Source organism: Heteronotia binoei, chromosome 4 (assembly GCF_032191835.1).
Source record: "Heteronotia binoei isolate CCM8104 ecotype False Entrance Well chromosome 4, APGP_CSIRO_Hbin_v1, whole genome shotgun sequence".
Taxonomy (NCBI): domain Eukaryota; kingdom Metazoa; phylum Chordata; class Lepidosauria; order Squamata; family Gekkonidae; genus Heteronotia; species Heteronotia binoei.
Genome location: NC_083226.1, coordinates 167,957,855 through 167,970,668, shown reverse-complemented (window position 1 = coordinate 167,970,668; position 12,814 = coordinate 167,957,855). Strand labels below are relative to the sequence as shown.

Here is a 12,814-nt window from a genome sequence, read left to right as displayed (position 1 = left end):
TCTTTAACAGCTCCCCACCGCAAAGGAGGGCCCAGCTGCAGCTCTTTTGCCAGGTCTTGCCAGTTTGGTGCAGTTGTTAAGTGCGTGGACTCTTATCTGGGAGAACCGGGTTTGATTCCCCTCTCCTCCACTTGCACCTGCTGGAATGGCCTTGGGTCAGCCACAGCTCTGGCAGAGGTTGTCCTTGAAAGGGCAGCTGCTGTGAGAGAGAGGCCTCTCAGCCCCACCCATCTCACAGGGTGTCTGTTGTGGGGGGAGGAAGATAAAGGAGATTGTAAGCCACTTTGAGTCTCTGATTCAGAGAGAAGGGCAGGGTATAAATCTGCAGTCTTCTTCTTCTTCTTCTACTTCCCTGCCTCTTTTGTCTGTAGACTGTGGAGGAAATGAAAGACCGTCTTGCCCTGACAATCGAGGGAGGACATGGGATAAGAGTGGGGTGAGAGGCGCAGTGGCTGCCTCCTTCTTGGAGGCTGCAAAGTTGGATGAAGAGAGCTGAATTTCCTTGGAGCCGGGACAGGAGGTAAATCCAAATGGTAGACTCTGCAGGCGTAAGAAACTCATGGAGATTTTGCTGCCCTCTCTGAAAGGAGCCCCGTGGTGCAGAGTGATAAAGCTGCAGTACTGCAGTCCAAAGCTCTGCTCACGACCTGAGTTTGATCCCGATGGAAGCTGGGTTCAGGTAGCCGGCTCGAGGTTGACTCAGCCTTCCATCCTTCCGAGGTGGGTAAAAGGAGTCCCCAGCTTGCTGGGCTTAAAGTGTTAGATGACTGGGGAAGGCAATGGCAAACCCACCCCGTAAAAAGTCTGCCAAGAAAACATCCTGATGGTGATGTCATCCCATGGGTTGGTAACTGTGCAATTTTCACCGGCTACCAATCGAGCACCGGATTCGTTTCAAGGTACTAGCATTGACATTTAAAGCCTTGTGTGGCCTGGGACTGACGTACCTGCGGGACCGCTTCTCCCCATATGAGCCCCGGAGATCGTCACGATCAGCAAATCAGCATCTTCTGACCATCCCTGGCCCAAAGGATGTCCGGCTTGCCTCGACCAGGGTCAGGGCCTTTTCGGCTCTGGCCTCGACCTGGTGGAATCAGCTCCCTATGGAGGTTCAGGCCCTACCGGATTTGCTGCCATTCCGTAGGGCCTGCGAGACGGAGCTGATCTGCCAGGCCTTTGGCTGAGGCAGGCGGGCTGACATCATCTAGCAGACCTCCCTACTTAACTTAACTGCTGACATGAACATATGAAGCTGCCTTATACTGAATCAGACCCTGGGTCCATCAAAGTCAGTATTGTCTTCTCAGACTGGCAGCGGCTCTCCAGGGTCTCCAGCTGAGGTTTTTCACACCTATTTGCCTGGACCCTTTTTTGGAGATGCCAGGGATTGAACCTGGGACCTTCTGCTTCCCAAGCAGATGCTCTACCACTGAGCCACCTTCCCTCTCACATATGAAGCTGCCTTATAGTGAATCAGACCCTCGGTCCATCAAAGTCAGTATTGTCTTCTCAGACTGGCAGCAGCTCTCCAGGGTCTCAAGCTGAGGGTTTTCACGCCTACTTGCCTGGACCCTTTTTTTGGAGATGCCAGGGATTGAACCTGGGACCTTCTGCTTCCCAAGCAGATGCTCTACCACTGAGCCACCGTCCCTCCCCTAGACATCATCTAGCAGACCTCCCTACTCGGACTGCTAGATATCGGGCCTACAGTTACCGCATCCATGACACCTAGGGTATCTGTACTATAACCTATAATACGCGCTGTACCATTCATGTTGTATCATCTAATGGTTCATTGATTTTTTTTATGGTTTTATGGTTTTACTGTTTTATTGTGATCCACCCTGAGCCCATTATGGGGAAAGGCGGACTATAAAGACTAAAATAAATAAATAAATAAAGACTTGCTCCTTGCACAGGGGACTACCTTTACCTTTTTTTTAATGCTCTCTGAAGTGGGTTGTCTCTCTGCCAGTCGAGTCCAGCTCTCTTTCTGAAAGGGCGTCCCTTCCAACTCTAGGTTTCTGTGATTGCAAACATTTAAATAAGGGTCACTCCACTAATTGAGATGGATCCTGCCTTCATCTTACCACTTCACTGCACAAAGTTTATGTATTTATTTAAAGATATCTACCCTAACTTTCTTTTTGGCTCAAGTCTGAAGCCTGCCTCCGGTTTAAGGAGCTTCTCTTCAATTATAGTGGCTCTTTCATTGGAGGAAGAACAACTTAAGTTAGAGGAAAGCTACCTGAAGGATAGTTGGATGATCCACACCCCACGTGGTCTGAAGTGGGCTTATTAACCAAAGTGAGTCTTAACTATGGCTTGGCGTGGCATACAGAGACGGACATCCTGGCTGAGTCCTGGCTTGCTCCTCTTGCTGAAATGTAGGCTTGGTCTGCCAGCCAGGTCTCTGTGGGAGAAAGAGCAAAGATGACAATATCAAAATATGCCAAGGGAAACCTGGATTTGAGTGGTGATCTGCTAGCTGATGAAGGGAGATTTGACTTTCAAAAGTTCCTATCTTGAAAATGGAGACTGGTGCTACGGGACTCAAATGTAGCTATGGGTGCTACTGGCCTCGGATGGATGGATGGATAAGATAGACAGACAGACAGGCAGGCAGGCAAATAAACAGATAAGATGATAAATAGACGGGCAGATGGATCGATTATAACATGATAGATATAGATAGATGATGATGATGATGATGATGATGATAGATGGATAGATAGGCAGAGAGACAGATGGATAAGATGATAAATAGATAGACAGACAGATTACATGATAGATATAGATAGATGATAGATAGATAAGATAAAATGGAAGATAGGTAGACAGGTAGATAGACGGATAAGATGATAAATAGACAGATAGATGATAACGATATAGATGATAGATAAGACGGAAGATAGATATATAGATGATAGGTAGATAAGATGGTAGGTAGATATATAGATGATAGGTAGATAAGATGGTAGGTAGATAGATAGATGATAGGTAGATAAGATGGTAGGTAGATAGATAGATGATAGGTAGATAAGATGGCAGATAAGATGGGTAGACAGATGGATGGATAGACAGACAGATGGACTGACGGATAAGATGATAGATGGATGGGTGGGTGGGTGGATGGATGGATGGATGGATGGGTGGGTGGGTGGGTGGATGGATGGATGGATGGGTGGGTGGGTGGGTGGGTGGATGGATGGATGGATGGATGGATGGAAGAGAAACCACCCTTGAACTGAAATTGAAGCCATTCTTCAATTGATCCTATATCTGGCAGACATTCTCCCCAGTTAGAAGTCCCATGTGGTCCTTGCCAGGAATTGACGAGGCAAAGCTCTTCTGACTTCTTTCAATGAAGGTAGTAAAATTAAGTGAGTTTAGCATCTGTTCACTTAACTAAAACATATGACTATTTACAGCTAGATTTGAGTCCAGTTGGGAGACCAACAAGACTTTTGGAGTATGAGGTTTTGAAAGCTTATCTGACGAAGGGAGCTTTGACGTCTGGAAAAGTGAACTCCCCAAATCTGATTGGTCTCTGTTAGTGGACTAGAAGCTGGCATTTCTCTTGCAGACCAGCATGGCTACCCATGGTGGTGGCTACAAGCATAGACAACTTCAAGAGCAGATTGAATAAGCATATGGAGCAGAGGGCCCATGAGTGGCTATTAGCCACAAGGTACAGATGGAGCTCTGTCTGAGGCAGTGATGCTGTGTATTTTGGTGCTTGAGGGGGCCACAGTGGGAGGGCTTCTGGAGTTCTGGCCCTTCTGGTGGACCTCCTGATGGCACTGGGTTTTGGCCACTGTGTGACACAGTGTTGGACTGGATGGGCCACTGGCCTGATCCAGCATGGCTTCTCTTATGTTCTTTTTTTTTATTATTATTATTTTTTTATTTTATTTTTATATCCCGCCCTCCCCGCTAGGCGGGCTCAGGGCGGCTAACAGACACGGGAGTCTCATGATTCACATTAAACAATAATAGACATGGGAGTCCCGTGATTCATAAAACATAACAATTTAAACATTAATTACAATAAATTATTTAAAATACATAAAAACATATAAACATATAAGATATAAAAATAGGTGCTAAAATGATGTATTTAAGATGGCTAAGTGTCTATTCATTCATTAATCAGGTTCTGTCTTAGTTACCACATGGTGACTCAAATGCTAACTGAAAATGAAATGTTTTGCAAGCCCTGCGGAATTGGTTCAGGTCCCGCAGGGCTCGCACCATCTCTGGGAGATCATTCCACCAGCGAGGGGCTATCACCGAGAAGGCCTGCTCCCTAGTGGCCTTCAACCTAACTTCTCTTGGCCCAGGGATTGTTAATAAGTTCTGAGAACCAGACCTCAGTGCTCTCCGGGGTACATATGGGGAGAGGCGGTCCTTTAGGTAGGCAGGTCCTCGGCCATATAGGGCTTTAAAGGTAATAACCAGCACCTTATAGCGAACACGGTAGACAACCGGCAGCCAGTGCAGATTGCGCAGCCCAGGCCGTGCAGGCTCCCACCGTGGTAGTCCCTCCAGCAGCCTGGCCGCCGCGTTCTGGACTACCTGGAGTCTCCGTGTTCGGTACAAGGGCAGCCCCATGTAGAGGGCATTGCAGTAGTCTAACCTCGAAGTGACCGTTGCGTGGATCACAGTTGCCAGGTCGGCGCGTTCCAGGAAGGGGGCCAACTGCCTCGCCCTCTTGAGATAGAAGAAGGCGGATCTAGCAGTGGCAGCTACTTGGGCCTCCATTGATAGGGAGGACTCCAGTAGCACCCCCAGGCTCTTGACTTTGCGCACCGGTACCAGTGGCACACCGTCAAAGGCCGGTAAAGTAGTCTCCCCTCCCGGTCCGCCACGGCCCACGCAAAGGACCTCAGTCTTCGCCGGATTCAACTTCAGCCCGCTCAGCCTGAGCCAGTCAGCCACGGCTTGTAGTGCCCGGTCCAAATTTGCTGGGACATCACCAGCCCGGCCGTCCATCAATAGATAGAGCTGGGTGTCATCTGCATATTGATGGCAACCCAGCCCATACCTCCGTGCAATCTGGGCAAGGGGGCGCATAAAGATGTTAAACAGCATCGGGGAGAGGACTGCCCCCTGAGGCACTCCGCAATGGAGTGGATACCTCTGAGACAGTTCCCCCCCGATTGCCACCCTTTGTCCCCGACCCTCAAGAAAGGAGGAGAGCCACTGTAAGGCTAGCCCCCGAATTCCTGCGTCGGCGAGGCGGCGGGTCAGCAGCCGGTGGTCAACCATATCGAACACCGCCGATAGGTCTAACAACAGCAGTACTGCCGAGCCGCCTCGATCCAGTTGCCGTCGGAGGTCATCCATGAGGGCGACCAGGACTGTTTCTGTCCCATGGCCCGGGCGAAAGCCGGACTGGCATGGGTCTAGGACGGAAGCGTCCTCCAGAAATTCCTGTAACTGCACCGCCACGGCCCTCTCGATAATTTTGCCTAAAAAGGGCAAGTTTGAGACCGGCCGGTAATGTGCCAATTCGGCCGGGTCTGATGACGGTTTTTTCAGGAGAGGGCGGACCAGTGCCTCTTTCAGAGGTGTTGGAAAAACACCTTCTGAAAGGGATCGATTTATAATATCCCGTATAGGATATCTTAGTTCCTCCTGGCAGGCCTTAATTAGCCAGGAGGGGAGCCTGCACAAATCCACGTTGCACTGGTTTCTTAAGTGAGCAGCGGCTCATGAAAGATTCTCTCATGTTCTTATGCAGGAAGTGGTGGTGGCTACAAGCGTAGACAGCTTCAAGAGCAGATTGGATAAATGTACGGCGCAGGAGTCCATGAGTGGCTATTTGCCACAAAGTCTAGATGGAACACTCTGTTTGGGGCACTGATGCTCTGTATTCTTGGTGCTTGGGGGGCAACAGTGGGAGGGCTTCTGGAGTTCTGGCCCTGCTGGTGGACCTCCTGATGGCACCTGGGTTTTGGCCACTGTGTGACACAGAGTGGTGGACTGGATGAGCCACTGACCTGATCCAACATGGCTTCTCTTATGTTCTTATGTACCCCCCTGGAAATATAACTCGGACAACCCCCAGAATGTGTAATTTAGGATGGCACCTTTAAAAACACACAAGCTTTCTGAAATGTGCAGTCAACAGTCCTTTATTTAAAGGCAAGATTGCAGAAAACACTACAAAGAATTCACCCTCCCCCTTGACAAAAAAGGTATTACAAAATAAAAACTCAACCCAAACACAGCATAAAACGGCACTCCTGTTTTTCAGCTATTTTTTTTTACACGTGACACTGAAAAAAGCGTGATCGTTCCCATGTTCATATTGCCTCTTCCCCAGAGTTGTCTTAGTGCAAAGTCCTATATAACTTCCATGCTCTGTATAGCTCTCTCTAAGCTGTCAATAAATAGGAGAGGGATTTTTAAAATTCCGATTGTGCGCAAAAACAAAATGACCAGACCTTGCTGATAAATAGGCGAGAAGGAAAACATAATTCTAACATTTGTCAGGAGGGGCTTTTTTAAAAAATAAAAAAGCGCAACATATTCTGCACAAAAGCCATTCAGCAGACTCGTGAGCCCTTCTCAGCCCCCTCCCCATCTCAGTGGAATAAATGTGCCATATTCTCTCTGTGACACGTCATGCTTGATAAGGCTATAAAACCAGCACATGTTCTTGGTTCCCTTCCCTCTGCAATCTAACATGCTGCTCAGCGTGCTTGAAAGTTGCCCTCTGCTAGCCTGCGTTGGATCTGAAGTGGCAACCTTAATTAAAAAAAAACTTTCCTCCCTTCCCATACCTGCCCTTGCTCTGGTTCTCTGAGGCACTCTTTTGCCGATTCCCTTTAAAGCAGAAATGCTGGGGATGGAGGAGAGCGTTCAGTGGGGAAATTCATCCCACCGAACATTCAGAGGCATGTGCACAAATCCACGTTGCACTGGTTTCTGGGAAACGAAAGGAAGGTAGAATGTGCATTCCTCTTCCAGAGAGTTTTCCCTGTGCGTCCACCCCCCCCACCCCCGGTCACGGGTTAGTCAGTGCTCTGTTTAAGGAAGCTTCTCCTTCACCCTTCTCTTTGCAAAAATTCATTGACATGGTCAATTTCAATCCCCCCTTCCCCTATGTGTGATAATAATGCACTTAACGCCCTGGGAGTGAATGGACATGATCCATCAACAGCAGCTCTGGCATGATCTTCATTTAGTGTGGAAGTGGCTTCTGTAGGAAACGTTCCCGGGGGAGGGGGAGGGTTGCTCTTAATGCTCTCGACTTCTGCAAATGTTGGCGGCCAGAAAACCAAATTTTATAGCGTCCTATCTAAAACATGTGTCTTTTCATTGAACTGCTCCCCCTTGATCAACCTTATCGAAATCTAGGCTTCTCCCTTTCTCCTCTGGATAAGCAATATAATTAACGCAAAATGGTATTAAGCCCTCTGCATTAATCCGGGTAACTTTTTCGGTGATGCGCGCTGTGAAAATGACCAGGCCCCCGGAAGTTTGGAAGGAAACCAAGCTGCAATCGAAATGTATTTTCCCACATCCATCTGGATTACATTTAGAACCTGGTTGGTACCAATGTCTTTTCTCCCGCGTCTGATGCCCCCAATACCTGTGGCCACTTGGAAAGTCTCCTGGTTTTTACAAAATACACAAATAAAAGTTAGCATACCAGTCTCATCCCATCTTCCGGCTTCTGGATGCCGACCCGCCCCCCCCCACCCCCTGGAAAGAGCAGAGGGACCACCCGAGGCTAAACGAGCATCCTTCTTTAGTAGGCTTTGGGTTGGAAGGAGGTGGTTCTGGGAGAGGGGGCAGCCACGGATACACACTGAGTGGGGGGGAGCCGGCCCTCCCTTTCAGCCCGAATCCATGGTGAAGAGCTGGATGTCTTGCGGGTTCCAGTAAAGGGCCACAGCAGAGTTGTAAACCAGAGACCAGACGTAGGGGATGAAAAACTCTTCAGGCTGCTCCTCCTCGACATACTTGAACTTCAGCTCCGGAAATTTCTGGAAACGAGAAAGCAAGGATGGATGAGAGCGCGTGCCTGGACGGTGGTTCTTCTAAGAAAGGAAAGTTTGCTAGTAAAGAGGATGGGAAAGGAGCAGGTTCCTCAGATGTAAAAGGAGTAAATATAGAAAGCCAAAGGCCAGAACGTTTCTTGGAACGGAGACCCCATAGCTCTGATTCTTATCAGAATTCTTATGTTTGGGGGTCTGTTGGTCACCAGAATGCATATCCGGGGGGGGGGGGGGAGCCACCATGATGTCGTCCTTTCTTCATTCTAATCCTTTTCTACAAAACTTTAAGGGGTGGGAGGGCTGGTCTTGGGCCCTGAGCGCAGGATCTGTTCTGTTTAGCCTTCACCTCTCATTTCCCTTGTGTTGCCCAAAATATATTGTTTGCATGAATTCTGGTCACCTTTTGCTCATTCTGACCTTTGAGAAGAAACAGGTTAAGAATGTACCTCCCACCATGCTAGGGTTGCCAGCCTCCTGGTAGGGCCTGGAATCTCCCGGAATACTACCACTATTACCACTAATGGTTTTTAATGAGCAGGAACGCAGTTCCAGCTGGCTCGGCATCAGGCTTACTATGCAAATAAGTTCCAGCTGGGCTTTTTATACAAAAAAGCCCTGTGTGAAACAAGGGTGATGTCAGGTGGTGTGGCCTAATATTCAAATGAGTTCCTATTGGGTCTTTTCTACATAAAAGCCCTGATAAATAATAATGTACTAATCCATAAGAAAACATACAAATAAACAATTGATACTTAAAATATTGATCTCTACACTTCAGAGATCAATTCCCCTGGAGAGAGGATGGTAGCTATGGAGGGTTGGATGCTGTGATATTATCTAGGGTTGAACATATGAACATATGAAGCTGCCTTATACTGAATGAGACCTTTGGTCCATCAAAGTCAGTATTGTCTTCTCAGACTGGCAGCGGCTCTCCAGGGTCTCCAGCTGAGGTTTTTCACACCTTTTTGCCTGGACCCTTTTTTGGAGATGCCAGGATTTGAACCTGGGACCTTCTGCTCCCCAAGCAGACGCTCCACCACTGAGCCACTGTCCCTCCCCCTGAAGGTTGCCAACCTTCAGAAAAAGTAGAAAACTCACAAGGGTCCTGTTTTGTTTTGTTTTTTTTAGGAGAAGGTCGAAGAAGACAAGGATTTTAAGAAAACAAAGACATTTTTAAGAGGGAAAAATGGTAAGGCGCTGAGGTAGAAAGCAGCAGGAATGCAACGAGGTCCGATCAGGGCGGCAGCAAAAAAGAAACTGAGTGGGGGGGGTGGAGCTTATCCTTCATTCTAGGCATGCTCAGTTGCTGCCTGCTCCTCAGAGCTGAGGAAAAGCCCGCCAAAAAATCACTGACGCTGCTCTTGGGAGTTCTCCGAGGTCGGATCCGTGCAAGGCCCGAAAACCCAAGTGTGGGAGCATAAAGAAGATAAAGTAATTTCCACGCTACAGACATCATTGCCCCGGAAGGAAATGACAGATTTGGAGGGCAGATTCTGTCTGTCCTGGATTTCAGAGAGAGAGAGAGAGAGTCAGCCAGCCAGCCTGCCTACCTATCTCGATTTATATCCCGCCCAGAAGCGGAAGTCCTCAAATGACATCATGTCCTTGCTGAGGTCCCCTTCCTCTCAAATTCCACCCCCCCACAGGCTCCAGCCCACAGTTAGCAACCCTATTATGTCCTGCTGAGGTCCCTCCTCTCTCCAAACCCCACGCTCCCCAGGCTCCACCCCGCAAATCTCCAGAAATTTCTGAACTCAAAGACGGTAAGTCTGCCCTCTGCTCCTCAGCACGTAAGAAGTACGCATTCTCCCCTCCCCAACTCTCTTTCTACGACTGCAACGCAGCCAAGGCTGAGAGAAGCCGACAGGTCTTTTTATCCTTAGCATTCTCAAAAAGAGCACTGTTTGTTATTCTCTGTCAGGATGCCCGTACCAAGAGGGTGGGAAGGGGAGAAACCAAAACAATTAATGACTTTAAAAAAAAAAAACTTCTAAATTCTGCCAATGACAAGAGCTTGGCAGAGGTTCAAATGAAAGCCACATTTCAGCAATCATTTCAGGGGAGGAAGATAAAACATATCCTGCTCCATTATTTATAACGTTGTGGGTAAGGCTAAGTACCAAAGTGCCACGCCGTGACAGAAGCAGAACAGGGTCGGCACGCACCTCGCGCTTTTCGGCATATTAATAACGGGCCCCCGCAGGCTCCGATCCCACAAACCGCGCTCTCCCCACAGCCGGTTCCCCACCCCCCCACCTGTACATTGTGGGCAGGGAGTCTCATCACCTAGTTAAGTACCTCAACGTGGGTCTCGCAAGGATACATTACGAAAGCCAGTGCCCTGTGCAACCTCATCCAGCCACAAGTTGCATTGAGCTCAGCAAGAGTTACTTCAAGAGGATGTATGCGTAGGACCAGGCTATTAAAGGCAAAAAAGACCAATTCACAATTTGGATCTGATGATTTTATAAACGTGACACATAAGAGCTAGATTTGAATCCAGTAGTACCTTAAGAGAAACCAACAAGGTTTTGGGGATATAAACCTTTGGGAGTTTTAACTCTTAAAAGCTCACCCCCCACCCCATTCTTGTTGGTCTCAAAGGTGCTACTGGATTCAAATATAGCTCTTCTGCTGTAGATCAACGTGGCTAATTCCTCAAAACTATCTGCAATATATAATGTGGTTAACAAATTAAAATATGCATAATAAAACCACAGTTTAAAACCATTAAGAACAACCAAAAAACAACACAGCATGAAAACAATAAAACCTCAAAGGACGTCCAAGGTTGCCACACAGGGGCAGCCAATGGCAAACCACCTCTGTCAGCCCCTAGCTTTGAAAACCCTAAGGCAGGGGTGTCAAATGTGCGGCCCGTAGGCCAGATCACGCCCCCCAGAAGGTTCCTATCAGGCCCCTGAGCAGCTCACTGTTGTCTGCTTCCTTCTCCCTCTCTTGCTTCCTTCTTGCTTTGCCAGGCTTGCTCAATTGCACAGGAGCTACAGAGCAAAGCCTCTGTTTTCTCCATTGGCTCTGTGAAGCATCTTATGTACAAAAGCTCGCAATGCCCAGCCGTTTCATGCTTTCCCCCTGGGTCTTAGGCTCAAAGTATTGACCATGATATTTCTGTAATGAATGACAATAAATCGAAAGTAGGTTTGCAAATTACACCCACACACCTGAACAACACCTGGATAGCATACTCAAGATTGCTACAGCACAGACATTGTCTCCAGATTTTGATGCAATAATTTAGAGCAAGAGGTGTCAGTTATCAGAGACTGTTAATTAAACAATATTGAAGAAGAAGATGATATTGGATTTATATCCCGCCCTCCACTCCGAAGAGTCTCAGAGCGGCTCACAATCTTCTTTACCTTCCTCCTCCACAATAGACACCCTGTGAGGTAGATGAAGATATTGGATTTATATCCCGCTCTCCACTCCGAAGAGTCTCAGAGCGGCTCACAATCTTCTTTACCTTCCTCCTCCACAATAGACACCCTGTGAGGTGGGTGGGGCTGGAGAGGGCTCTCACAGCAGCTGCCCTTTCAAGGACAACCTCTGCCAGAGCTATGGCTGACCCAAGGCCATTCCAGCAGGTGCAGGTGGAGAAGTGGGGAATCAAACCTGGTTCTCCCAGATAAGAGTCCGCACACTTAACCACTACACCAAACTGGCTCTCCCATCAAGAGTGCTACTCTTTTAAGCCTGCTTTATTTTAAGTTTTTAAAAAATCTTTGTGTTTGTGTCCTTTATAAAGTTTATATCTCCGCTACCTGGCATTACATTTTATGATACACATGGCCCAGCCCAACAAGGTCTTATTGATGTCAGAGCCGGCCCCCATAACAGATGAGTTCGACACCCCTGCCCTAAGGGACCACCATAAATCGGCTGAGGCTTGACGGCACTTTCCACTACCAATAACCTTGAGAGGGCAATAAGTTTTATTCCTCATTCTGAGCTCTCTCTAAATACATCTGCATGTAAGAAAAGGGGAAGGGAAGGGAGAGGTTCATGTCTGAAAGGCTACATCTATCCAGACAACTTGTTGGCGATCAAAGTCAAAGTCTCCTTTCTGGAATTAGACCCTGTGTTTGCAAAGCGGCTGCTATGCAAATGAACGAGACAGGTGTGGCACCTTATAGATGAGTCCAGCTAACCCTGTTCTCCCGTCCTTTAATGCGACAGTAATACTGTTTATTTAAGCAGCCGCAGCAAGGCTCTCCCCAACCCCAACAGAGCAGACATCCGAGACACGGCTATGCGGCTAGACAGGTCCAAGTTTACCAGACTGTGTCAGCCATTGAGTCTCTGATCAGATGCGAAAACCACAGGAAGTCCTCAGGAACGGATGCAGCTTGGTAGCAACCGTACCTTCAGCAACCCTACGTCGCAACTTTCCTCTCTCTCCCGGCCCCTGAAGGATCACGCAGATAACAACAGAATGTCACGATCTGACTTTGTCCCCACAGCTCAATTATGCTACACAGAATCTGTTTTTTTCTTTTTTCCTTTTAAAAACTGCAATATAAAGAGCGCGATCACCCTTTTTCGGGCCTAACGCTTATTTCTGTGAAACGTTTCAGTCTCCAGAGCACCTGATGTACCCATCTCACAAAAATCAAATATGAAACCCTAAAAACGAGACAAACACCAGACTTAAAATACAGCACGACAAAATATGGCATAATTAAACCACAGGATAAAATGGCAGCAAATGCAAGACGTCCGTGCTGCCTGCTCTCTTAAAGCTCACTGAAATGAAAGTCGGTCGGGGCTGTCAAGAAAGA

The 12,814-nt window shown here is 47.9% G+C and overlaps 1 protein-coding gene across 1 annotated transcript in view; it reads right to left on the bottom strand.

Moving 5' to 3' along the window:
- Positions 1–6,124: 6,124 nt before the first annotated feature.
- The window catches only part of DYM (dymeclin), a 421,761-nt gene continuing 415,071 nt past the window's right edge, over positions 6,125–12,814 (bottom strand). The window contains exon 18 of the mRNA XM_060236187.1: positions 6,125–8,000. Coding sequence (XP_060092170.1) covers positions 7,851–8,000 — 150 coding nt within the window. The 3' untranslated portion in view covers positions 6,125–7,850. The remainder of the gene's footprint in view (positions 8,001–12,814) is intronic.